This window comes from Heteronotia binoei, chromosome 1 (assembly GCF_032191835.1).
Source record: "Heteronotia binoei isolate CCM8104 ecotype False Entrance Well chromosome 1, APGP_CSIRO_Hbin_v1, whole genome shotgun sequence".
Classification (NCBI taxonomy): Eukaryota; Metazoa; Chordata; class Lepidosauria; order Squamata; family Gekkonidae; genus Heteronotia; species Heteronotia binoei.
In genome coordinates, this window is record NC_083223.1 from 53,933,788 (window position 1) to 53,959,938 (window position 26,151).

Consider the following 26,151-nt stretch of genomic DNA (forward strand, 5'->3'; position numbering starts at 1 on the left):
AGAAGCAAGGTGGGCATTAGAGATACCTGCCATCAAGTTTCCAGCACAGAGCACTCAAACACTGAGTTATGCAATTGGCTTGCTGTCCTATTCCCTGCTAGTAAGTCACACTGAGAGCCACAGAGCTGGGAAGACTAAAACAACAGAAGGGAAGTTCTTCCTTCAGGACAGGAAAGCCTTCCCAAGGGATGGTGAGGTCGCCTCTTTTGTTTGGAGTAGTTTTTTTGGATGTGTACAAGCTATGATGGACAAAGCTTTCACCAAGGGACTCCACTTTGTCTGTAAGGAACAGGACAATTGAGAGGAATCTCAACCTGGAGATCTAAGGTAATGATGAATTCTAACTTATTGCAAATTCAAGTAAAGCTCGCCTGTCCTGAAATTCTATATCATTTAGTGTAAAGAAGACTCTACTGTTTCACTTTTTCTATGTTTTCTTGTCAAGCCTTAATTGTTTGAATGGAACATGTGTATTATTTTATTCATTTATTAAATGTGCCTATATTTTAAATGCTCGAAGTCTGATCTCTGGAAAAACACCACCCTCACCTGGTCTTGCTATCTAAAGTTTGGTAGTAGGGAGGGCCACAGCATAGTAAAGCTGTGATAGATTATCCCCAAGCTTATTTGTAGAAAGGTGGTAGGTGGTGCAATAACTAGGCAGTCCTTCTAAATGGCAACACAGGCAGAGTGCCAGACATGTGATTCAGTCTGGCAGGAGATACTCCTATGAGTCATTGGTGGCAGTTGGTGTAAATGGTGCCCCATGGGCTCTTATGACTTCCTGGATGTCCAATTTGAAGGAACAGGGAAGGGCTTGTTGTGAGCCTATTCCTTTACACAAGCAAACACAATAAACAGCCCAGTTAAATAGCACTTATTTCTCCCATGGCCTAGTCAAATCAAGTTCAAAACTCTGGGACAGACAGGTATAATAAACACAAAAACAATACTTAAGGAATGTAAGAACACAACTTATCAAAAAATGTACCATCACTACCTCCATAAATGAAAATGACCTGATCACTATTGGTAGGGAAGCCAGTCAGAGACAAGACAGGAGCTTTTGCATATTTGTGGAATTCTTCTGAGAGCCAGCATGGTATAGTGATCAAGAACAGCAAACTCTAATCTGGAGAACCAGCTTTGATTCCTCTCTATTCCACATGAAGCTCTATTCCACATGAAGGTGACCTGTTCTCTCAGAACTCTCTCAGCCCCACCTACCTCAAGGTGCCTGTTATAGGAAGATGAAGAGAAAGGGCTATTGCAAGCTGTTTGAGGCCACTTAGGGTAGAGAAAAGCTTGGTATAAAAGCCAGCCCTTCTTTTTCATATGCAGAAAAGCAATACTTTACAAATTAAAAAAAAAAGGGGGGGGGCAAAATAACCAGAATCCATATAAGCATGAAATATGGAACATAGAGCTATGGGCTTGGATCCACTGGAGTGTTTCCATGGATTGAGGGATTTATGTTCGTGGAGTGGAACTGCAGTTCTAAATGGCTGCTGAAATGTTGCTCCTGGGGGATAGGGACCCCAAGGATCAGCATGTGGGAGGCATTTTGGGCTGCAAAAGGAAGAGGAAGGGAGAAAGTCATGCCTTTCTGTCTGCAGAAATGCTGTGGGGAATGTGAGCCATGGGCAGTTAACTAAGAGAACTCTCAGCTCAAGCTGCACCACACAACCATGAACTCACTATATGGTTTTAGGCAAGCCACCTTATTTCATCTTCCCAATGTCCTAAAAAGCAATATGACAAAATGATACAATTATTTCCTTCAGTGTTCTCAGGATAATGTGTGTGTATATATTCTCTAAGATCTCTATTATTTAAATTCTAGATGCAAGCTTTTGAGCCACCTGAATTCTTCTACATTTTAAAGAAGAAAAATAAACAAATATTGCTTTCCTTAGTTCCTATGCCCGTTCTACAAACTTTTCAGCCTTCAGATGACTGGAATGATGTGAGGGAAATGCACTGCTGACCTTAAAAAAAAGTTTTGAGACACAGCATCTCCCATGAATAGCAAACTCAAGCTAAAGTACTGCATCTGTATTTTTCAGTAGAGCAAATTTCCCAATGGAAGAACTTTTAGGTCCAAACCCAGATTCAGATTACTAAAATGACTTCTCTGTTTGGTTTTCTCGCCCCCATATGTTTCATACATCACTGATGTCTTTCTTTTAACAATAAGACAGGAAGAGGTAGTTACAAGGAGGCAACATGGGAGGGGTTTCACATTCACAAAAGCTCTAGATGAGCTACTATTCAGAAAACTGACAAGGCAAAGCATTTTGAATAGGGACAAAAAACACAAGCATATGCTGAGAAGATATTTTTAGTGATCTATTTTCTGCTCTTCCCACTACAGTTGCTGAATGATTTATAGGTGTGTATGAATAATTGATGAACACAAAAAGGAAGCACCTTTTTGAAAGGATAGGCTGCAGTCCTATGTACACTTACGTGGCAGTATGTCCCACTGAATCACTGGGACTTACTTCTGAGTAAACATGCACAGGATCAGACCGTGATTCATCTAAACACAGGAAATAACTGTAGACCAATTATTCTGTCGCTACAAGTACAGCAAAAATGGCCAGAATGTGGTTGCGCCCATATGAGTATACAAATATCTAATTAACATTATCTACCATATTTAAGTTATAAAGCAACAGTATTCTACTTCCATTATGATAATTTATCACATTTTAAACAAATGCATGGAATGCTGCGATATAGAGCAGAACATTTTAGAAGGTTCAGAGACCTTTCTGAAGACCTAGAAGCAGAACTTAAGAAACTTCAGTATCACTGATACAAAATGTTTATTGTTATGTTTATCTCACCTTCGCAATGCAGTAATAAATATTTCTGATAAGACAAAAAGAGATTTCTTGGTAGAGCTGAGTCAAAACCCTGCAGTTGCCCTGTACACACTAGCAGGACAAGGCTAGAGAAATCCCATGGTCTGAGCTGAAAGGTTGTACAGTCTCAAAAAGACCATAGATTTATACTTCGTCCTTCTCTCTGAATCAAAGACTCAGAGTGGTTTACAATCTCCTTTATCTTCTTCCCCCATAACAGACACCCTGTGAGGTAGGTGGGGTTGAGAGAAGTCTCTCAGAAGCTGCTCTTTCAAGGACAACTTCTGTGAAAGCTATGGCTGACCCAAGGCCATTCCAGCAGCTGCAAGCGGAGGAGTGGGAAATCAAACCCGGTTCTCCCAAACAAGAGTCCACACACTTAACCCTCAGCAGGCACAGAGGCAGATGCTCCCCAGCCTTGAAAGGGGCTTAACACAAATGGGTCTCATTAGAGATGTTACTTGGCCTTGTGCTCTGCCAGCACTTCCACCCAGTCCCTTAGTAAAACTGGCTAAGAGCCTACAAGCTAGTTCAACTGGGAAACTGGAGGCAGAACTAGCAGGGATAGACACCTCAATGTTTTATCAAAACTTCTTTTTCAAGCTTGCAGGAGGGCACACAAGAGGTTCTCCAATGATCTCCTCATATCTCCAAGGATGAGATAGTTTCTCTTAAAACTGTCTTCAAACTTCATTTTTCATCATAGTTTGTCTACCTTTTTGTCTGAAAACTTTATCTTGCCAAAAGAACATACAGTGCAAAAATGCAAAGCAGGTGAATATTTAGCCTTTGAACATGTGGGTTGCCACAGCTGTTTCAGAGAGGACAGTAAAACCCTATACAGAATGAACAGCTGCTTCTGATGAAAAGAATGGCTAGCTCAGATTTTTCTTTTTTTAGAAGGAAGATGGTTATGGCCAGGGGTGGAATTCTAGCAGGAGCTTCTTTGCATATTAGACCACACCCTGCTGATGTAGTCAATCCTCCAAGAGCTTACAAGGCTCTTTTTTTTGTATGCTCTTGGAGGATTGGCTACATCAGCAGGGTGTGGCCTAATATGCAAAGGAGCTCCTGCTAGAATCCCACCCCCTGGTTATGGCAGTATTTTTGGGCAAAAAACCTTAATACCAAATTAATAATGTGTACCTGGACCATATTGCCTATGTGCAAATTTACCTACATATGCCAAGTTAATTTCAGCATATTCACTTGTTCCTTTTTTCAACACACACAATAAAGACAATCTTGCTTAGAAAGAAGAGAACATTTCATTAGCAGTGGCAGTGGAAAATGGCAGGCAGCTGGAATATATCATATATCCTGTTCTCACAGTGACCACACATGTCTACTATTCAGTATTATAAAATAATTACAAAAATACTCCCACAGGAATCCATTGTTTTGGTGCTGACCTTTAAAACCCTATATGGTTTGGGGCCAGCATACTGAAGGACCATCTATTCCTTTATGAACCTACCCAACTACTACTGAGATTAAGTGGGTGGCAAGCCATGAGTGGGCCTTCTCTGTCATGGCATGAAAACTCTGGAACCCACTCCCAAGAGAATCTTTCCTCTTCTGTTATTTTCCACCAGCAAATTCTAACCTTATTTTGGTTTAATGCTGGCTTCTCTCTAGAGATACCATCTCATGCAACAGAGGAAAGAAAATGAAACCAGTATCTATCTAGCCAAATCAAGACTTGAGTGACTTTTTGTGAACTGAATCCTGGTTTCATGAACTGACCATGGTTTATCATTAGGTCTGAACTTAGCCTGTGTTTATGTGAATGTTATATGTATTAGAGTAATATATGAATGATCCAAAGCTGGAGTCCAGTGACAACTTTAGAAGAAGATGATGATATTGGATTTATATTCTGCCCTACACTCTGAATCTCAGAGCGGTCACAATCTCCTTTACCTCCCCCTCCCCAAAGACACCCTGTGAGGAAGGTGGGGCTAAGAGAGCTCTTATGGCAGCTGCCTTGTCAAAGACAACTCCTATGAGAAGTAAGGCCATTCCAGCAGGTGCAAGTGGAGGAGTGGGGCATCAAACCCGGTTCTCCCAGATAAGTGTCCGTGCACTTAACCACTACACCAAACTGTCTCTTCATCAATATTGTCTGATGAAGTGTGCTTTTAGCACATGAAAACTCATATTTTGAATAAAACTTTGCTGGTCTTAAAGGTGCCACTGGACTCCAACTTTGTTCTATTGCTTCAGACCAATATGGCTGCCCACCTGGATCTATATGAATGACACATCAGAGTACTGCATGCTTGTAGGAATAAGAGTGTGTGACAGAAATGGACACAAAAATACACATTTTAAAATCTACACTGCTTTCTATCTGCACTATCTTTCCTTTCCCAAATCACCTGTTGTGTTTTATGTATAACCCTTTTTACTAATTTGGGAAAGTGGTAAAACTATTTTGAATCACTGAAAAAAGGCAAAAAGAAAAAAAAAACAGCTAGAAAGCAACGTACATTTTGTAGTGTCAAATCACTGATGTTAGTTGATAATGCTCTCAGCCAGTCAGCACTCTCCTGGGCTGTACAATACTGAAGTATCCCAGAGCTAACTCCATCGAGTGCCAGTACTTCAAATGCATTAGATCTGCAGCAAGAAGAAATATACACCATCAAGGAAGCTATACCAGCAGTTATTAGCCCTCACTACTTATTTAAAAAGCCTTCACAAATTGGTGCTTCTTGGTACTACAGCAATACAGAAGCAAATGTCACAGTAGTAGAGCTATAGTTTAAGAAGGTATAGATACTGTACTCTCTTGTTTATTGAATATTATTATTGTTTTTCTTTTCAGAAGAGTTTTCTACACAACATACTTGGGAGTTGGAATCATACCAACAAATTACAGTGACCAGGTCAATCAAGTGAGCTGATCTGGGTGGCATACAGAGCTATATGTAAGCAGAATTACACCATTCCAAACCCAGTGATTTAGAAGGGTGCAATGCAGTAGAGGATTGCACTGAAAATACATAAATTCAGCACTGAAAAATCTGCTGCCCGAATTTCAGCTCAGATGCGAACCCTTAAGCAAGCAGCTGCCTCTCAGGCTCAACTCTCCTATCTGTAACATGGGGATTAAAAACATTGGTCTAACTTGATAGGATTACTGAGATAACAGACCAGGAGGGAAAGCATTAGGTAAATGGCCAAAGTGATGACTGAGTGGAACTGGGCTGGATTTCTGCTTGAGACTTCTGTGCCTTATACTGAGGTAAAGAGTTCATCAACACATCCCTCAAATTCATCATACAACCGCAAAGTTTCTGAATGAAGGGGAAGTGGGAAATTAAAATCAAACCACAAAGCTGCTGAACATTGTTGGTGCTATACAAATGTTAAAACTGTACTAGCTCAAAAGTGGGAAGGCAATGGGGAAAAAAAGCTCACAAAACATAAAAATCAGGTTTGATCCCTATGGTTCACATTCCTACTAGTATGCTGTCTGCCCAAGAAAATGAATTATAATTATAATTGATACTTTATACTAGTATACAAAGCGGTCCATGAGGCTACAATCCCACACATGTTCATAGGCTTACATGTGAGCCATCCCAACTTGACACGAGTGGATTTCCTTTAAATTAAACACACAGTGAATTGAGCTACGTTTGTCACTTATTTCACTCTGTAATATTGTCATAAAAAAATAAAACAGTGCTTGCCTATTAATTTTTCATTTTTGTGACATCCTACCCACCCACTTATCCTTCACTACAAATTAAAAATTAATTAGACTTGCTTAAACTGTTTTTCAGGATGTTTGTTATCTTGTGATATACTCTTGTCATTGTCTGAAAGTAATATGCTCTCTGTCCAGGGGGACTTTTAAAACTGAGTCCCACAAATACCAAAAGGAAGTGCGCTATTACAAGAGTGAAAACTGACTAGAAAATACAGGAAAATTGGATGCTTATCAGGTGAAAAAAATTAGGGGATAACAACCTTTCCAATTTGATAGTGTGTTTCCTGTCTGTGAAATGAGCAATACTGACATATGCAAATCAAAAATGAAAAGGTGGATTTCGTAACATATACATATTTTGTGCTTTATCAGGTTTTTTAAAGTTTGTCACACTGTTGTTCATTACAATTTTATTTAATACTTTCAATGTATGCTAGGGTTGCAAACTCCAGGTAGGGCTTGAGAATCTCCCAGAATTAAAACGTATCTCTAGACTACAAAATGGAGAAAATGGCTGCTTTGGAGGACAGACTGTTTGGGAGTTATGCCCTGGTGAACTTCCTCCCCTCACCTTTTCTTACCTCACCCCCCTCAGGCTCCCCAGCTAATTCACAGGAATTTCCCAGGCCAGAGTCACCAACCCTACTGCACGCATGTCAATTTAGTTTTCTCCACCTTTTATCTTTATTATAGTCTAATTTATTTTATGATGCTTACTATAAAATTATGGAGCCTTCTTTGGACAGTTATTAATGCATTTTAAGATTGTTATTGAAAACTCTACATAAAAAGTTTTGAAAAAAATTATTCTAACTTGAATGCCTTCACTCTGTGCTAATGTTTTTTTTGTTATATAAGAACAACTTTGCTGGACTCTGTTAGATTTTCTCCTCTATTTATAACATAGTTATATAAAGCTCCCCTTTGCTACACTTCACTGCAAGGACTTTCCACATTATTATGGTTATACATCTTTTCTGTTTGACAATATAATTTAAAATATACTAGAGATATTTGAGAAACGTTCATGAGTTTTTCCTGGCAAATTTCTTTCTTTGTCATACACCGTTATGGCAGTCTATCCTTATCAGTGTCTGGAAAACAGAACTTACTAAAATGCTGGCTCTTTCTGTTCTTCAGTGTAGATATCACTTTTTACCCTTACAAAACTTCTTCTTTTGAATTCACATAAATATTTTCCATTTCCCCTTATGGTGCTATCCTAAGCAGACCTATATCTTTCTAAATCCATTGAAGTTATTGAGTTTAAAAAGGTGCAAATCTGTTCAGAACTGCACTGTTAAGCATGTACAGTTTCTTTTCTAATTTGAAACAATTGCTGCTATCTCAATTATCTTTTTTAAAAAAAAATCCCCCAAAAGTGTGTTCAAATGTGACTTTTTAAAGAACACTGCTTTTGTGGTTTTCTTAGTGCCAGTGTTTCATGTTCTTCTCTTTCATCTTACATTGCTTATATCATTAATTCTGAACCTGACCCTTGTACAGCTCAAAAAAGAGAATGGAGCAAAATACAGATATGGGATATATTTCTATAGACCACCCCCAGGTTTGTAGAAACTTACACAAATATATATATATAAAATTTTTGGGAAAAGACTGAAATCTTGTGACACTATATCACAAGATCTCAGCTTCCTTTTTGGAAAATGGAGTTGTAGCCACCCACTGCTACTTGAGCCAGGAGGATGGGGGGGAGCAGGAGCCACTGTATGAGCCAGCCAGGTGGGCAGCTGGGGGAGGAGGCAGAAGATGCTGGCCCAACTTCCAGTGCTGTAGGCTGACAAGTAGGCAGGAGAAGAAAGAGGCTCCACTGGCTTTCCCCACTTCCATGGGAATAGTCATCATGCGAGCCAGAGGTGGTGGGAGCCAGCAGCAGCATCCCCCTACACTGTTATGAACTTTTTTTGGGGGGGGGGGTAAACATTCCTGGTTTTCCACCTTCCTTATTACCAGATATTCATTCCTTGTTCATTTGTTTGGTCTATTCTGATGCCTTGCCCATCAAGAGCAACTGTTGCTCAACAGTAGAGCATCTGCTTTGTATGCATAAAATCCTGGATTTAATTCCTGGCAACTCCAGTTCAAAGAACCTGGTAGTAAGGTGATGTGAAATACATCTGCCTGAGATCCTGAAAAGCTGAGATCCTGCCAGTACTGATCTTGATGGACAAAATGCCCACATTCAGTATAAGGCAGCTTTATGTGTTCAGGTGTGTACACAAATCAACCATTTAACGTATAGGAGGAATGTTTACTGTTAGTGTGATGCGGTCATTAGTGTGGAGTTCGCATTTAAAGTACAAACCTTCAAGTTACTCAAAGGCTTTAAGACTGGCATTCTCTCTTAATATAACTTACAGTGCAATTCTAATCAGAGTTACGCTTTTCTACATCCATTCAAACCAATGGATATAGAAAACTCTAACTCTGCTTAGGAATGCACTATTATTCTCCTAGAATTTTTATGCTGGTAAAAATATATAAGAACATATTGTAAGCCATTCAGAACCCTTGGGACATGGAGGGAAAGGGACTGATATAAATAAAACATTTTTGGTACAAGATTTAAATTCAGGTGAACATTAGGTTCCAATAAACTGCAGCTAGTGCTACAGAGTATACATTCTGGACAGCCCAATCCAGAGATAAGCAGTGGCCAGCCATGGCATAGCTGCCACGCCACTAGTAGACTTCCTGAGGACTTTGGCACGCTGGAGCGTGGGGAGGGGAGAGGTGTACGGTCATGAGGGATACGGTCACCATGGCAACGCTGCTGGCAGAGGCATGGAAGGGAGGCGGAGGCAGCCAGAGGGAAGGGCCAGCCAACCCCCCTCAATTGTCCAGTCCTGGCGCATGCGCCGCAGCTCATGACAGATAGGGATGGAAAGAGGAGGCCCCAGAGAGGCTGATAGCCATCTCCAACCCGCCCCCAAACAGAGAACAGAGCCAATGATGGGCAGACCATCACAGGCAAAGGAGAGACGGCCCACCAACACAGGAAAGGAGCAAGAGTGAGGCTGGGCACGTGCGCACAAGAAGGCTGGCTTGGTGGTGAGGTGGGGGCGAGACAGGCCTGCACGGGACCACGGAGAAGCCATCAATCCCCTCACATCCTCCTGCTGTCAGAGACTCTGCCAATGGCAGACAGACAAGCAGGAAGTACCAAGTGCAGGGATTCGCTGTCATAGACAGCAGCTGAAATGTGTGTCTGGGAGTGAGCAGTCCAGCAGCAGATACCCCCCCACCCAGAGACCCCCTCTGCTGCCCTGACGCCCCTTGCCATGTGCATGGAACACCTCCCCCAGGGGCCGCAGAACTCAGAGTGCAATGCATCAGCCACAGAACTCTGAGTCCACTTCATCAGCCCCCCCTTAGTGCCCTGCGCACAACAGCCTTATGGGGTTGGGTAGGCTGTCAGTCCGGGCAGGCTGAGGGGTGGCACTCCCCTCCCCTGTCCAGTCACGCAGACCGTTCATAGACCATTCCCCCCCAAACCAAGTCTGCCCACCCTCCCAGGCATTCCCTCGGAGAGGCCACTGACGGAGGGGGAGGGTTGCCCAGGAAACGTGCAACAGATGCCAAGCGGGAGAAACAACACAGGGCACAGCTCAGATTTTATTTTTCTGGAACAGAGTACAACAGTCTTCCTGGTGCGTGCTGGGCAGTCTCGCCATGGGCAGGGCTCCATTCCGAGCGGCAGGCAGAAACAGCTGAGGGAGTGGGGGAGTGGTACATGCAGAAGCCTCTGTGTTGGAGTCCCACCTGCAAAACGAAGATAGAGAACAATAGCGCCTGCAGGGGCAGCGGCTGGAAGAGCAGGCTGCGTTTCAGCCAGGCGCTCTCTTAAAGGGACAGTCTCTGACCCACCTCCCTGCAACGGGGCAGCTGCCACACACACACACTGTGCCCTGCCAGGGATTGGGAACGCGGCAAAGGGTAGATCAAGGGAAGGGAGCAGACTGCAGGGGAGCAGGGTCTGCAAATGCCCCCTGCTGGAGCCCACTGCCTGGTTCAAGTGCCAGAGATGCTTGCACACTGAGCGGTCAAGAGCGAGGGAAGGGGGAGGCGGGGGAGACAGTGGAACTTACCCAGCCCATGGGCAACAGTCTTCACATGCAGAGCCTCCGGGAGCCCAGAACCTGTGGTGAGCTGGAAACAAGAACAGTTAGCCCCAGGGGAGAGACCTCTCTCTCCCCCTTGCAAGTCAAAGATACTGTCAAAGCAACCACGAGGTGAAAAACGCATCACCAACGTGCCTGCCTGTCTGTATGGCCGGGAGCTCGCCGGCAGAGATTCCCACCATGCGCTCCTCTCCCTAACAACTGAGTTGTGCGAGGCCAGAGTGGAAGTATTTCTAGGAGGGGGGAGACCACGATTGGGTGCTGGGGAGGGGGATCATCAGCCTGAAGCGCGAGGGGATTGGCGAGGCAATCATGCCACTCCCTAAGGGGTTTGCGAGCATCCACAGTGGATGAGGCAACCTTTGTTTTTGGTTTCAACATGTGCCTATGGGGCACGTCGCTGTTTTTTGCAGGCGTAAAGTTGCCCTCTCAGGAGGGACATGTCATGGGTCAAACTGCTCAAGAAGCCTCCTAAGCCTGGCCATGCCCCCAACTCCACCTCCTCCTCCGCCTGAACGCTGCGCTCCGCCTCACTTCCACCCACACTTGGGCACAGCCCTCAGGCACTGCTACCATCGGACGGAGCGCTGCTCAGGCATCCCCCCAAGTACGGAACTCCCATCTGCTGGGGCAGTGCCAGTCGTACGTCGGCGCAAACCCTTCCTCCGGCCACGTACCGGCTTGTCTGCTCCCAAAAGACTTTCTGCCACCCCCCCTCTGGATTGCGCTCTTATTCACACAGAGTTAGGACTATCTGAACCACTGAGTAAGCTTAATTTTGATAGCATTGAATTTTAGGGACAGACCATAATAAAATGGGCTGGCATTCCATAAATTTATCATCCTTGTCTCAAATCACAATTTATAGCACTTAAACATAAATAGGAAAATCACTGCTATATATTCTAATGACTCTTATGGAATCCTTCTATAGCAAATTTCTCCTTAGGACTATATTACTGGAAGTGTTTTTCAGAATGAAACTTTTGTCAGAACAGAGAATTCTTTTCAGAATTGTATCTAAGAACATAAAAATGATAACAATAAAGAAAACAAGCTCTTACAAAATTAACCTCATTTGCCAAAACTACCTCCTGGCACACAAAGAAAAATATAAAATTAATTAAATATGGGGGCTGCCCAGTTCTTTTCTGTTACAGATAATAAAATTGCCAAATCACAATTGACTCATGGTGACCCCAGGTCTATGGTGGTTTCAAGGCCAATGCCTTCCTCTGTATAGCAACCCCAACCCTACTTAGTGATCTCCCATCCAAGTACTAATTATGACCAACCCTTTTTTAGCTTCCAAGCTCTGATGAGATCAGGCTACTCAAACAAAAACTGACTGTATTTTGGGGACACTGTTTACTAATGTGCAGGTGACAATGTTCCAAAGGGACAAGGAAGAAGAGGAGATCTGATTTATACTATGCCCTTCACTTGGAGTCTCACAGTAGCTTACAATCTCCTTTCCCTTCCCCTCCCCACAACAGACAACTTTGGAAACACTCTTTTCTAAGTCACATGTGACAATATCACCAAAATAAAGCACAACTTGAGTGGGTATAATTTTTTGCCAAATGCAACATGTTATATACACACACACACACACTCACTCACACACACACACATATTACAAATGGTTGCACAGACAAGCTTCAGTGAAATATAGAACCTTCAGAAATTTGTCTTGTTTTCACATTGTGAGGGGGAGGAAGCTTGTCCTCCAGTATGGAAAATTTGAGATCGTTTTAGGCTTAAACAGGATGGAGAGGGGAGAAAATCCATTCTACTCACAGAAATCCACTCCACCAACAGAGATTTACTATGGGATCAAAGCCAATCTCTTCAGAAGACAAAACAAAAAGAAACTCCTTCATTACTAAGCCTGTCTATGAAAAAAAGTATTTGAACATTTAAAGTGATTCCAGCACACCAAAGGGTTGTATTTCAAGAGATTTCTTGTGTTTGTTGTTGTTGATGGAGGAAAGCATAATTCCACTGTTATACAACATTAAGAATACCTTCAAAATATGACCACAGTAAAGTAAAGAACTATTTTCTAGCATACACAGTCTTAGCTTTTCAAAGAGTTTTTTTAATTTTTTGCTTCTACGTAGCAGAAAAACAAAACAAAAATGTTTTAAAATAATAACATTCATTAAAATTCATTTTTAACACAAAAGGGACTAGTTTCAACGGGAACTTTGCTGATTTTTATATTGCTGAAGAGTTAAATGGCATTTTTGCAGCATTTTATATGTTGCAAGAGGCATAAGTGCTACTTTTGAAACGGTTTTTTAAATCTGTTTTTTTACATTGTACAGAGTGTTGCTGTCCTGCTGCATTTCCTTAGAAAGGCAAACTTCCTTTCATTTTTGAAAATTCTTTTTATATTTTATTTTTCTACATATATTGTCTCAATGTTCCCTGTATGAAATCCATTATCTTGAAATTTTCCTTTCTTTCTGACAGGCAACCATACCCAAGGCGTAGCAAGAAGGCACAGAATAGCAATGGAACAAAACAATGGCATCTATTTATCCTTAAAAGTCATTAATGCTACTTGTGAAATGCCTGCTGGATGTTTTAGGCAATAATTCTTCCCAGGGCTTTTTTTGTAGAAAAAGCCCAGCAGGAACTCAGTATATTAGGCCCCTGATATTACTGGAAGTGCGGTCATCCAACCACAAGCAAATTAAAAGATGAGACATAAAAAGAGTAATCCAGATGTGGTATATTAATAATGCCATCATATGATATAGGGATCTCAGGCATACCCTTCTGCCTGATGGCCATCAGCTAACTCCATCATGTTTGGTGTGATTCCTGTCTGCAGTGTGCCACCTTTTCAGGGGGCTTGTGGAAAAAATCCACCCTCATAGGGTTGCCAAGTGGCCTGCAGAAAAATGCTTTGCATCTTTATAACAGAAGCTTGGCTGTTTGGACTTTGGCAACTGGATCTTTTTATGCATGGAGATAAATAATATCTCCTGCTAAATAACCTCATTAAACTTCTATTAAAGGGACAGGATTCCTTCCCCCCACAATACAGTATGTTTTAACAAAATTCTCTAGTAGTTGGCAAAAGCCATTGCAAGCAGGGAGATAGGCCCCACTACAGTCTCAGATGTTCATTTGCAACCCAGAAGTTCTGAATCATCATCTCTGTGCCCTTTCTGAATTACACATGGCCCTTTCTGAATTACTGGGGCTAACCAATACACCCTTGAGCCTCGTACAGCCAGGACAGTGTGCTCTGAATCAGGAAGCCATTAGTTTGAAATCTGCTTCTCTGATGAGTTTGCTACATGGTTGCGTGACCCTGGGCCTATCCCCGTTTCTCAGACTAACATGTCTCCTAGGGTTGATGTGAAGATAAAATGGAGGAAGTGAGAGCCATCTAGGACATCCTTAGGTCCTCCATGAAGCAGCAGGATATAAGAAATAGATTGTGCATTATTGCATGGTGCCGCCACACTTCTCTTGCATGTTAAGCCAAGCCAGCTGTGATTGTAAGAAATCTTCCACATGACAGAGTGCCACCTTTGTTTCCTGCCATGGCTCCTATGTAGGGTTGCCAAGTCCAGTTGAAGAAATAGCTGGGGACTTTGGGGGTGGAGCCAGGAGACTTTGGGGGTGGAGCCAGGAGATGTTAGGGGTGGAGCCAATATCAAGGCTGTGACAAGCGCCGCAGCCACAGGTTCCCGCACCGCAGCCGCACTAGCAGCTGTCCCTGCCTCCTCCTCCCGCTCGTCCTCCCTGCCCCTCGGCGGCCGCCTGAGGCTGGAGGCCTGGGTGAAGCAGGGTGGTGGCGTGGGCATGGAGAGCATGGCCGGGGGCTCGGGGCCTCCTCCTCGGCCTCCAGTGCTGCCGCGCTGGTGCTGGCGAGGCTGTGCTGCACCCCTTCAAGAGCTCCCTCACCGCCCTGGGCCGCGCCTGGCTCCGCCGCCTCCGCTGCTCCGGCGCGCCCGATCTCCTTGCCGCGCTCCTGCTGCCCCTCTGCTGCGCCAACGCCGCCAGCGAGGCCCTCAGCCAACAGCTCCTCCGCCGTCGCCACCTCCTGCTGCTGGGCGCCGGCGGGCCCGCCGCCTACGGCTTCACTGGGCAGGGAGGGGGCGGCAGCAGCTCGCCATTCCCCCCTCCCCCCGCTTCCGTTTTTTGGGGGAGCGGGGGAAGAGGGTGGAAATCCTGGGGTCCCCCGCCAGGGCGGGAGGGTTGGGACCCCTACTCTTATGCCTTTAACAGCTGCATCTTTTACAACAACAGGAGTGCTGGAACTCCATGCTGCAAATGCTGCAGAGGTAGGGTTGCCAGGTCTGTGTTGGAAAATATCTGAAAACTTTGGGGGTGGATCCGGAAGAGGGTTGGGTTTCAGGAGGGGAGGGGTCTCAGCATGGGACAATGCCATAGAGTTTCGCCTTCAAAGCAGCCATTTTTTTCCAGAGGAGCTCTGCCAGCTGGAGATTAGTGGTAAAAGTGGCAGATCTCCAGGTCCCACCTATAGGCTGGCAACCCTATCCAGAGGCCTGCCAGGAAAGAAGGTGGCAACTCTAAGTGAGGTGCCTGTTGTTGAGTATGTCAACTCATCCTACCTCATAAGGCTGCTGTTTGAAGGATAGAGAAGATATGAATTGTGGGGCTTTTACTGGGCATTAAAAACAGATATAGAAATAATGGCCAGCTATGAAATGGCACCTCCATGAGGAAAGGCAGTAGTGCTTTAAATTAAAAAAGCCACATCATGAACACCACACCAAAACACAAAACTCTGCAACCATTCAAGTTCTCCAGGAATGCAGGAAGCTGCCTTACACCCAGATAGACCCTTGGTCCATCATGGCCATTATTGTCTACTTAGCCTGGCAGCAGCTCTCTAGGGTCTCAGGCTGAGGGCTATCACAGTTACCTACTGCCTGGCCCATTTTAATAGAAGATGTTGTGGTCTGGACTGAATCTAGCACTTTCTGCATTTCAAGAAGATGCTTTGCCACTGAGTCATAGCTCCTCCACCAGGGTAGATTTTTTTTTTTGGGGGGGGGGGATTGGACGCAAAAAGAATCCTTCAGGTCATTGTAAGATCTCTCATTTGCATCCTGTGTAGAATATCTGATAGATACCAAGAGTGTTGGATACTGAGGAGGACAAATGACTTGGTGGGGGGAGCTGCTGCCTTCATGCCCTGCTTGTAGCTTTTCCTGGCTGGTCACATTTGGACTAGAAGCTGGACTAGATGGACCTTCAGCCCTACTGTAAGAAAAAGCCCCTACTTTTCATACACATGGACATCGTGATCACCAGTATGGTTGCCAGGGTGCCTGGAGTTTTGACTCGCACACATCTGCTCTAAGAAGTGGACTTTGCCCATGGTTTCTAAGGCTTATGTGGATACTATAAGCCTCAGCTTTGCCGCAGCATTCTACATCTCTGGGTGGGTGTTAGCCAGAACTACAGATGAGCTTCCAGCTGCTCCTTGCGTGCCCAATCTTGGCCACTGCAGTGGAAGAAGCCACGCCGCCATGAACTGTACTGGCAAACAGTTTCCAGCCTGTTTCCATGAACCAAAGGCTAACACCACCAGAATCCATCTTGTTTTCCTGACTCCATTACAGCAAAGCAAGAGACTCATGCATCCAACAGCTGCTTCAACTTCTGCATAAGAGCCATCAAGCTTATCTTAGGCGTGGACCCTGTCAGACTGCTTAAGCCTTTGTCTGGCAGAACTCAAGACAAAGACTGGTGCCAAGAGAAGACTGAAGAAGAGGAAGACCATCTTCAGCGAGCCAAGTTTCTTTTGATAAACCGGGTGTTACCTTAGGTAGCAATTTGGCCATCTATTGTCACCTTTTTAGATAAGTTTGGTAAACTCAAGCACACCTCCACCCAGTGATTTCCCCCATTCTTCTCCCCAAATGTCATCCTGGAACATCCCCACCCTGGTCCACTGTAACCTCAAAGTCCAACCAGGTAACCAGGACCCAAGCTTGTTCATTGGTCAGTAATGGACACCCAATTAGGTGCCACCAATTAACTTGCTATTGGCTACTGCAGAAGTCCAGCCCTTATGGTCACTGCAGAGCTTCCCCTTTTTTTACCCCTGTACCTCCCATCCCCTAAGGGCTCAAGGTAGTCTATATAACCTGTAACACAGCTCCCCACATGTGTGAATCTAGCAGTACCCTATCTCCGCTGACGAGATCCATCCCCGATTCTTGGCCAGTTGAGGGTCCCATTTCCCCCGTCCTCTATCATCACCATTGGAGCCTTCTTGAAGACTACGATCGGTAATTATCACCCTGTTTGTCTACCCATGTGTTGTCTCTATATCTCTCTCTATTTTTCTTAGGACAGTATGAATGATTTTATGAGTATTTTATCTTGGATGTAAGCCTATATTTTCTGGGGCAAATTTTAATTGTTTTACTTAATTAGAGTCCCTAATATTTTTAAGCATTAATTTCTGGACGTGGAATCCTGTATACACAGGTAAAAGATCCTGATTAAGCCAGGTGCCCACCTGACAATTCCCCATCCTCGTTTTGAGGGCATTTTGGCTTACACTACCTTATTAGACTCGTAGTGGCTTACACTACCTTGATCCAATTTGAGAGAAATCAGAATCAAGCCAAGCTGAAAGGTGTCTACTAAAATGAAGTGGGCTGCCTAGGCTGAAGTTCTCACAGGAGGACTTGATAAGAAGGGGGTTGTGTGAGTAGACCTGTGATAGAGCACAAGTGACAAGCGTGGCATTTCAATCACCAACACTCTGTGTCCAGTTCTCTTCACTGCACCAGCTGGGTTATGCGGCAGGCAGAAGAACCTTGGCTCATCCTCCCCGAATCCCTCCCCCAGAAGGGACTGACTGTCAAGCTCTGCCTGGCCTCCCCCCGCTTTTCAGGGCAACAGCAGTGAAGCAGTTAAGGTGAACCAGCAGCTGCAGCTCCAGCTGGGAGGAAGCAGATGAAGGATGAGCCCAAAGCCAAATTGCATTCAGCTGGAGAGGCTGGCTGGAGGTGGTGTACCAGTAGCCTCCTGGTAAAGGCCAGAGGCAGCAGGAGGTGGGTCCCCCCCCCAGGCAGGCAGGAGGGTGATGGCAATGATCCAGACGTGTTGAGTGCACAGCAGCCAGAGGAACCCCACAGGACTTTCTGCACCAAGCGTACGGTGGTCCTCCTCTATTAAAACAATTTATTATAATGTAATATATTGTAATAGCATATTATCATTTGTTATTAAAAGTTAATACACATATATAACATTTTCTCCACCCCATCTCCCTTTTGATGACCCCCAGCAGTGCCAACCCCTTAACAAACAACTTCCTATTACTATTTTATTTAATTTGTTATAAGGTAATAAACTCTATCTATTAAATAATCTTTCTTCATAAAAATTCCAAAGGCTATTGTAGTCCATCTTCATGATAGTCCTTCTTAGTTCTTCACAAAGAAACGAAAAAGTTATAATCCAATAATCCCATTTTTTAAACTGTAATCCATATATAGTTTGTTTTTTTAAAAAAAGTTAACCATTATCAAAGATCACCAAATGTCTTTTAACGTTCCATTGTTTTTCGATATACTTTTGGAACTTTCCCCACTCATTTTCAAATTTCTCTAGTTCTTGTTCTTTTAAGATTCTTGTAAATTTGTCCATTTCACTCCAATGCATAAATTTAAAAACCCATTCCCATATTTCTAGTATTTTGTCTTGTTTCCACATTTGCGCATATAATGTCCGTGCAGCAGAAAGCATATGCCAAATTATCGTTCTATCTTGCTTTTGAAATGTTTCCATTTGTATCTGGTTCTCCATTAGTTTACAGTCTAAAAGTAATGCCTTCTCCTGCATTTTTTGAATACTGGACTCACTTTGTCCATTCTTGTACCTTGGTCTTTCACCTTTTCCTCCACCTCTTGAACTTTCTGTAATGCTGCTTGAGTATCTTTTCTGAGATCTTCAATGTCTTTTTACATTTTTAATTTCTTTTTTAATTTCTTCTGTGCTGGACTGAATATTTTTTTAAGTTCTTTTTTATTTCTATTTTTGTTTCTCTAATTATCTTTCTCAATCTTGCTTCCATAGCATCCATTGCATCTTGCCATTTAGCCATTGTTTTCTTCTTCAAGTGGCCCAGTCCTCGTTCAGATCTGCTTTGCTGCTGATCTGTGCTCTGACATCACTGTTTGCCTACTGCTCAAATAGGCTCAAAAGTTGACCTCTCAAATTCAAATTTCAAGTACACAGTCCTGTAGATTAAACCATGCCCTTCTATATAAGCCCAAAATCACCATTCTCTGATGCTCCTAGGTCCAGATATTAATTTTTTTTTATTCTTCAAAATGGCCACCGAGGCTTTTCTGTCCTTTAAAAAAGTTTTTTCCTTTTTTCTCCAAAACTGTACCAAAGTTAATTCTAAGCATATAATCCAATATATTTTACCTTTTAATGACAATATCTGCCGGCTCCGCTATTTTTCAATGTCCTATTTTCTTTTAATTAATTTTTAAAATTTTGACTTTTTTATAATGGCCATTGGTACTTCTCTATGATTTTAGGTCCTAGAGAAGGCTGGGAGGCTTGTTATTTTTCCCTTCTCCTAATGGCTCCTTCCTTTACCTTCCTTCCTTTCTTGACACGAAGTCTCGTTTTCAGTGGTTAAAAGGTCTCGCGTTATTTCAATAATGACATTTTCTGTGTTGTATTCACCAAGTCAGCAGTTCTTCTCGGAGGGGGTTGTCTGTTCCCGACCACAGGTATTCCAAACAATATTTGTTTTTCCTCTTTTAATCTTATTTCTCCAATATCACCAGTCCCAATTTTAACCCCTCCTTTATCTTCCTTAATTTAAGATGGTATATCTGGATCCTGACCTTTGTTTTTATTTCAATTTAGTCTTATATTAGTCCTGGAGTGATAGATATAGATCTTTTACCTTCAATTCCGATATCCTTCTGCACACTGCTCTTTTAGATGTTAGATGTTAATCAGTCCCAAAGAAGCTTTGTATCTTGGTGGATTTAAGCCAACTTAATGGCCTCAGAGATCCTCTGTAGACGATTGAATGCAGCCCTTCTCAGGGGACTCTTCAAAGCCAAAAAGGAACCCCACTGGAGCCCCCTCAGAACTTAACATGCATATCTTGGCCTTCTCCCTTCCTGAAAGAAGTAGGCAGCAGGTGTTGCAATCACCTTCTCTGCCCAGAACAGAGATTCTGATCTGCTCATCGACTGAAGAGCAGCTCAATCCGCCATGACCAAAACCCGGAAGTCCCGGACGGTGGTCCTCCTGAACAACTGAGGCTAGCAGGCAATCCAACCAGCCAGCTAGTGAGCGAGTGGGTGGCCAAACTCTTTTCATGCCAGGTGCCTCTTCTCATGCCAGGTGCCTCTTCTCATGCCAGGTACCTCTTCTATCTATCCTAGTCCTATGGCTAAAGGCCAGCGAAGCCCCGCATCCCCTACCCCAAAGCAGAGCAAGCTGCACGAGGTCACAGGAAGGCCCAGCTCTTACCAAAGTGGTGACACTAAATGATGATCTGGAGAGCAGGCTGTAATGTTGGCAGCCTATAAACCTTGCCTTGCCTATCCCCCCCCCCCGGGCTTTCTAATGATCGATCTAACTTCTCCTTGCCACTGTGAGTAGTTGACCAGAAGTAGAGGGAGGGAATAGAATTTAAGGAACACCTAGAACTTTGCCAACATGAAAGTACTCTGTTGCTCTGTTTCTCAGGGAATATCATTTGCCGGAGTGCTGGCTATGCCAGTCTGAACTGTGTTCCAGCGCGTTCCGGCTCAAAAAAAGCCCTTATTTTTCCTGAATAAGTACAGTGCTTGCAAATATACTTGTTTTTTCTTAATACTACAATATGTAGAAGATGATAAAAGGAGACATGAGTCCACCTTAAAGCCATTCATTTGATTATTTGTTGGCACTGTATTTGTCTTAATGATAGCTTTAAAACTGGTTCAGTAGGTCAGTGCTTTTCATATGAAGATTTAATATCTGATCTTGGTCTCTCCTGACCCATAAAATAACTACCAAAATCCAAATACAGCTGAAAATTACCAGACTGCCCAGCCATTTTATTGCCAGTTCTCATACACTTTGATTCCAGGCCCCAAAGGTACTCTGTAGCATGAATTGCATTAATATGCTTCACTGAATAGCCAATTACATGCTAAAGGTCCTTTCTTATTCATGCTACCTGCATGAATCAATCCTATTAATATTGCCTAATCAATATCAGTGGTGTCATACTTATTTATTCACCATGGATATACATACGCATTCTGCAGATGTGCAAAACAATCATACAGCTTCCTGATTTTAATTTCCTGAATCATTAACATTGCCAGAGAACCTGGATATACATATGCATTCTGTAGATGTGCAAAACAATCATACAGCTTCCTGATTTTAATTTCCTGAATCACTAACATTGCCAGAGAACCTGTGAAATGATAGTTCATTAATGCTGACACTACTTCCTCATCTGTCATCCAAAATGTTCATGAAACATCCAGCAAAGCAATGATAGAATCATAGAAGGGACCTCCATGGTCATCTAGTCCAACTCCCTGCACAATGCAGGAAACTCAAAAATACTTCCCCCTAAATTCACAGGATCTTCATTGCTGTCAGATGGCCATCTAGCCTCTGTTTAAAAACCTTCAAGGAAGGAGAGCCCACCACCTCCCGAGGGAATCTGTTCCACTGAAGAACTGCTCTAACAATCAGGAAGTTCTTCCTAATGTTGAGCTGGAAACTCTTTTGATTTAATTTCAATCCATTAGTTCTGGTCCTATCTTCTGGGGCCACAGAAAACAATTCCACACCCTCCTCTAAATGACAGCCTTTCAAGTACTTGAAGATGGTGATCATATCACCTCTCAGCCACCTCCTCTCCAGGCTAAACATGCCCAGCTCCTTCAACCTTTCCTCATAGGACTTGGTCTCCAGACTCCTCACCATCTTCGTCGCCCTCCTCTGGACCCGTTCTAGCTTGTCTATATGCTTTTTAAAATGTGGAGCCCAAAACTGAACACAATACTCCAGGTGAGGTCTTACCAGAGCAGAGTAAAGCGATACCATCACTTCACATGATCTGGACACTATACTTCTGTTGATACAGTCCAAAATTGCATTTGTCTTTTTAGCCACCACATCACACTGTTGACTCATGTTCAGTGTATTGTCCACTAAGACCCCTAAATCCTTTTCGTACACACCACTACTAAGACAAAACAATATGAGTTGGGACTAGGGATGGGCATGAACCAGATCACAAACTAAAGTGGGTGACAAATTTTGGCTAGTTTGCTGTTTACAAACCATAGGTTGTGGCAGGTCAACTGACATAGACTTTCCATAAACTTTCAAGCAGTTCATTGAGGTTTGTGAACAGATGCACTTCCAGACAAACTGTCTCTTCAAATGAAATGCACTTCCAGACAGACTGTCTCTATTCAAATGAAATGTTTACCAGACTACAAAAGGGGGGGGGGGGTTTGAAATTCTTCAGTCTTGGAAACAATGATGTCAGTTTCAAAATAGTCATGTCAGTTTCAAGAGGGCTTCCCCCCTCATTTGCCAACATTTCTTTGTGTTCCCTTTCAATTTTCTTGCACAGAGCTTGCAAAATCCCACCCACCCACCCCTGGATTTGTGACTCAGTGCTTTGAGATCAGTCCTTTTAAGCTTGCAATACCAGTGGCACTAGGTTCTGCTGGGCTTCCAACCTCACCCCCACCCCTGGTTGGATTGTGATTCTGTGCTTGACATAGGTCCTACTGAGCTGTCATTGCCACATTGGCACTTGGTTCTGCAGAGCATTTTGTGATTGCACTGGTAATACTAGTACATTGTATTAATTCTGCTGGGCTTGCAAAAATGCCCCCTCTTGCTTGGATTATTGTGATTATTGTGTATAGCACCTTATGTGCTATACATGCCTCTTTTCTTAAATAAAAATAAACCTCAAACATTTCATAATTCTTCTGTTAGTCTTCTACAAGGAAAACATATTTCTGATTCTTCTTTTCTACAATTTATAATATAAAGTATCTTTTAAAAACCTCACAAAAATCTTCAGCATATTGATCTGGGTAGCGTTAGTCTATAATCTTTTTTTAACCCTCCTTATATAAATATCCTTTGGCTACTCATATGCTTACATGAATTAGTAGAGCACAACAGTATATATACAGTGTCCATATTACTTTGCTTTGTCACACATTTAACATCTCCTCTCTGCAGGGAAAAACAATATAGATGGCATATGATTTTTGTCAGCAAAAACATAAGAGAAAGAGTTTAAAAGTTCTCTCCCCCACATACTCCTACGTAATATTTCCACAGCAGATGAAACTTTTATAGCTGCATTAATACATACATACATTTAAAAAACTTAGGAAAGAACTACATATAACTCAGTCTTGCATGCAATTAGGTTCATAAAGGTCCAAATGCACCATTCTGGCTTTTAAGCCAGCTATATATTTTAAATGAATCCCAAGAATGAATGATTACAACATATTCAACATCAAGGTGAAAATGTACAAAAAAAGTTGAAAACTCAACCCCCCCTCCCTTCAAAAAAAAAAAAAGATCTAAGCAATCATCACAGTATCGTTTCAGGACCTGGTAGCCATAGGAAGAATAATGAAAAATCATGAAAAGTCTTCATGCTCCACAGCAGGGTCAAACAAATGTGACACTTTCATGAAAAAACAAAACAAAAAATCCTATACTCAGATGGCTTGCTTAGCCCAGTATTATGTTTCTAGGAATGGCCGAAAGCCTTATAGCTCTGGTGACTTTTCTAACTTATTTTAATATAATATTATTATTGGGTTGGATCCAGCTAGCATTTTCAAATCCATCTTGCCCAATTCTATTCCTCCTTACAGATGCTATTTCACATTACATTTTCCCATGCAGGCCTCATGACCTCTAGAGTAGTCTATTCGGTCAAAGGAGGATACCTCCTTTAAAAAAAAAAACTAGTAAAAAAGTTGACTGGATCCAATCCCCTATCCTCTTCATAGTCCATGAGTCAATAGCACAGCAGTTTCTGTCTTCTAGAACACCAATATATATACCTGTCTTCTCGAACACCAATAACAATATACCCAAGGGTTGTTTTATAGAAAAATTGGTGGTGGAGCTTGTTAGCATATGCCCCCCTTCCAGCCAAAAGCAATCTGATACAAGAAAGGAGAGCCCCAGGTGAGCAAGGCCTGCTTGGGCTGGTTAGAGATCCAGCCAGCCCAAGCAGGCCTCACTCCCTTGGGGTTTTCCTGAGCCGCCCCTCCCCATCAAAAGGCCAGCAAGTCACCTGCCACCCAAAATCACAAAAGAAGTGGAGAAAGGGTAGCATGAGTGGGCTTCTCCAGGGGTTAATGAGGGCTGCTAGGGGGCACGGTAAAGTCCCTGGTGGCTGGCTGCCTGCTCTCCTAATCCAGGGATTGTTATGCAGTCGCACCTACTATTCAATGTATAAGGTAGGTGGGGAGGAGGAGGGGGAAAGGTTCAGGAGCTGCAGTCTTGTGAGCGCCTGCTGAATCTGGGGAACCACGCATGCGTCAAATCGGTTAAGACGCTCCCAGAACGTACTCCCGGAGAAATTTGTTATTAAGCCATCGAAGAAGAGAGATAAACTTCTGAAAACAGTTTGAAATATTTGTGAAAGGAAGCAAGACCTGGAGGGCATCAATCAGAGTGAGTCTTTGGAAGTGTGATTTCTTATTATCTCTTTACTCTCCGCTCCCTGGGAGGAGGCCAGAAAGCGAGAAGAGAACATGGCGACTAAAAAGGAGCTGAAGGATTTAACACAGCTCATTGCTTCTTCAGAACAGAATGTAAGGGGCGATATTAAAGCTCTTAAAACAGACCTGAGACAGATGGCTATAGAAATTAAGAACATAAAAAAGGTGGCTGATAAGGCAGCCAAAAAAGCTCAAGTTAATGAAGACAAAATTAAAGAGCTAACGAGCAAATTAGCGTTTGTAAGCGATCATCAAAGGAGAAGAAACATTCGCTTATCAGGCATCCCTGAAGAGATTACACAGAAAGACCTTGAATCAAAACTACTGGAATGGCTTGAGCGATATGATTTAAGGATACAAACGGAAGATATAGAAAGAGTACACAGATCTCTTCGCCCCAAGCCAAGCCTGGGAGCAAAGCCAAGGGATGTTATTATGGCTTTTGCAAGAGAGAAAATAAGGGACAATATTTATAAAGGTTTGAAACTTCAGAAGGATTTACAGTTTGATGATAATAAAGTTATAGTAAGACAGGACCTCTCTCCAGAGACACTCCAGCAAAGAGCAATACTAAGACCTTATACGCAAAGTCTTGTTGAAAATGGAATATTATTTTCATGGGGTTACCCGGCAGTGATTTTGGTTTTTAAAGAAGGCAAGCTGCTGAGAGCTAAAAATCCAGAAGAGGCAAGAAAAATGTTGGAGAGATTGGGAATCAACATGAGGCCGTTAGAACCAGGAAATGTGGAGGAGCAAGAAGATGAGCAACAGGAACCTTGTGAGAACACTTCAAGTAGCAGTGAAGAAGAAGGAGAGTCGAGTCAGACACTGCAAAGCAAGCCAAAGCGTCTGAGAAAAGACACTGGGGGCTCTTAGTAATGAGAGTCTCCAAGGAAATTTAATATTGCTTTCAATTTACTTTAAAAAAATCTTTTTTTTTTTTTTTTGGAATAAGATGGCTTATAGAGAAATATTGAAATGAGTTATATTAATTAGATAGGGAGGAAGGGAAAGGAACGTGGACCCCAACTTAGCAACGAAGAGGTCAGGAGGTTATGCCACCTGTACACCCTTTGAGGGTTCTTCTTCGGGGAGGGGGAAGGGGAAAGGTAGTGACCATCAAAGTAAGAGAGGATAGAAATGAGCACATATGTATGAAATTTACAAAGGAAAATGGTTGAGACAATTAAAATATTATCTTTAAATATAAATGGGTTGGCTTCAGATTTAAAAAGGTATAGATTGAAAAATATGCTAAAAAAACAGGGAATAGATATAGTGTGTCTCCAGGAGACCCATAAAGGTAAAAAAGATAAAAAACCCCTACTAAACTCTACACTATGGGAAACAAGGGTGGAAGCAAGAGGAACTAGGAAGGCAAGAGGGGTAGCGATACTTACACATTCTAGCTTGAAGTTAGAAGTACTGGATCAAATATCTGATTTAGAGGGAAGATATGTTTTTTTGAAATTTAAGTTGAATAGTAGGAAGTTTACAATAGTATCTATCTATGCCCCAAATATGGGTCAGGTAAGCTTCTTAAATAAGGTATTCCAGAAATTGCAGAACTTTTATGAAGGGGATGTGGTAGTGGCAGGGGATATGAATTATGATTTTAAGAAAAGTAAAACCTTGAAATTTAAGAA

General features: G+C 42.7%; 1 protein-coding gene across 3 annotated transcripts in view; it reads right to left on the reverse strand.

Annotated features, from left to right (window-relative positions):
• SNTG2 (syntrophin gamma 2) overlaps positions 1-26,151 on the reverse strand; it is a 442,273-nt gene that overhangs the window by 104,829 nt on the left and 311,293 nt on the right. For all 3 annotated transcript variants that reach the window (XM_060234602.1, XM_060234592.1, XM_060234610.1), the window contains one exon: positions 5,363-5,492. In XM_060234602.1, the coding sequence (XP_060090585.1) occupies positions 5,363-5,492 (130 nt within the window). The remainder of the gene's footprint in view (positions 1-5,362; positions 5,493-26,151) is intronic.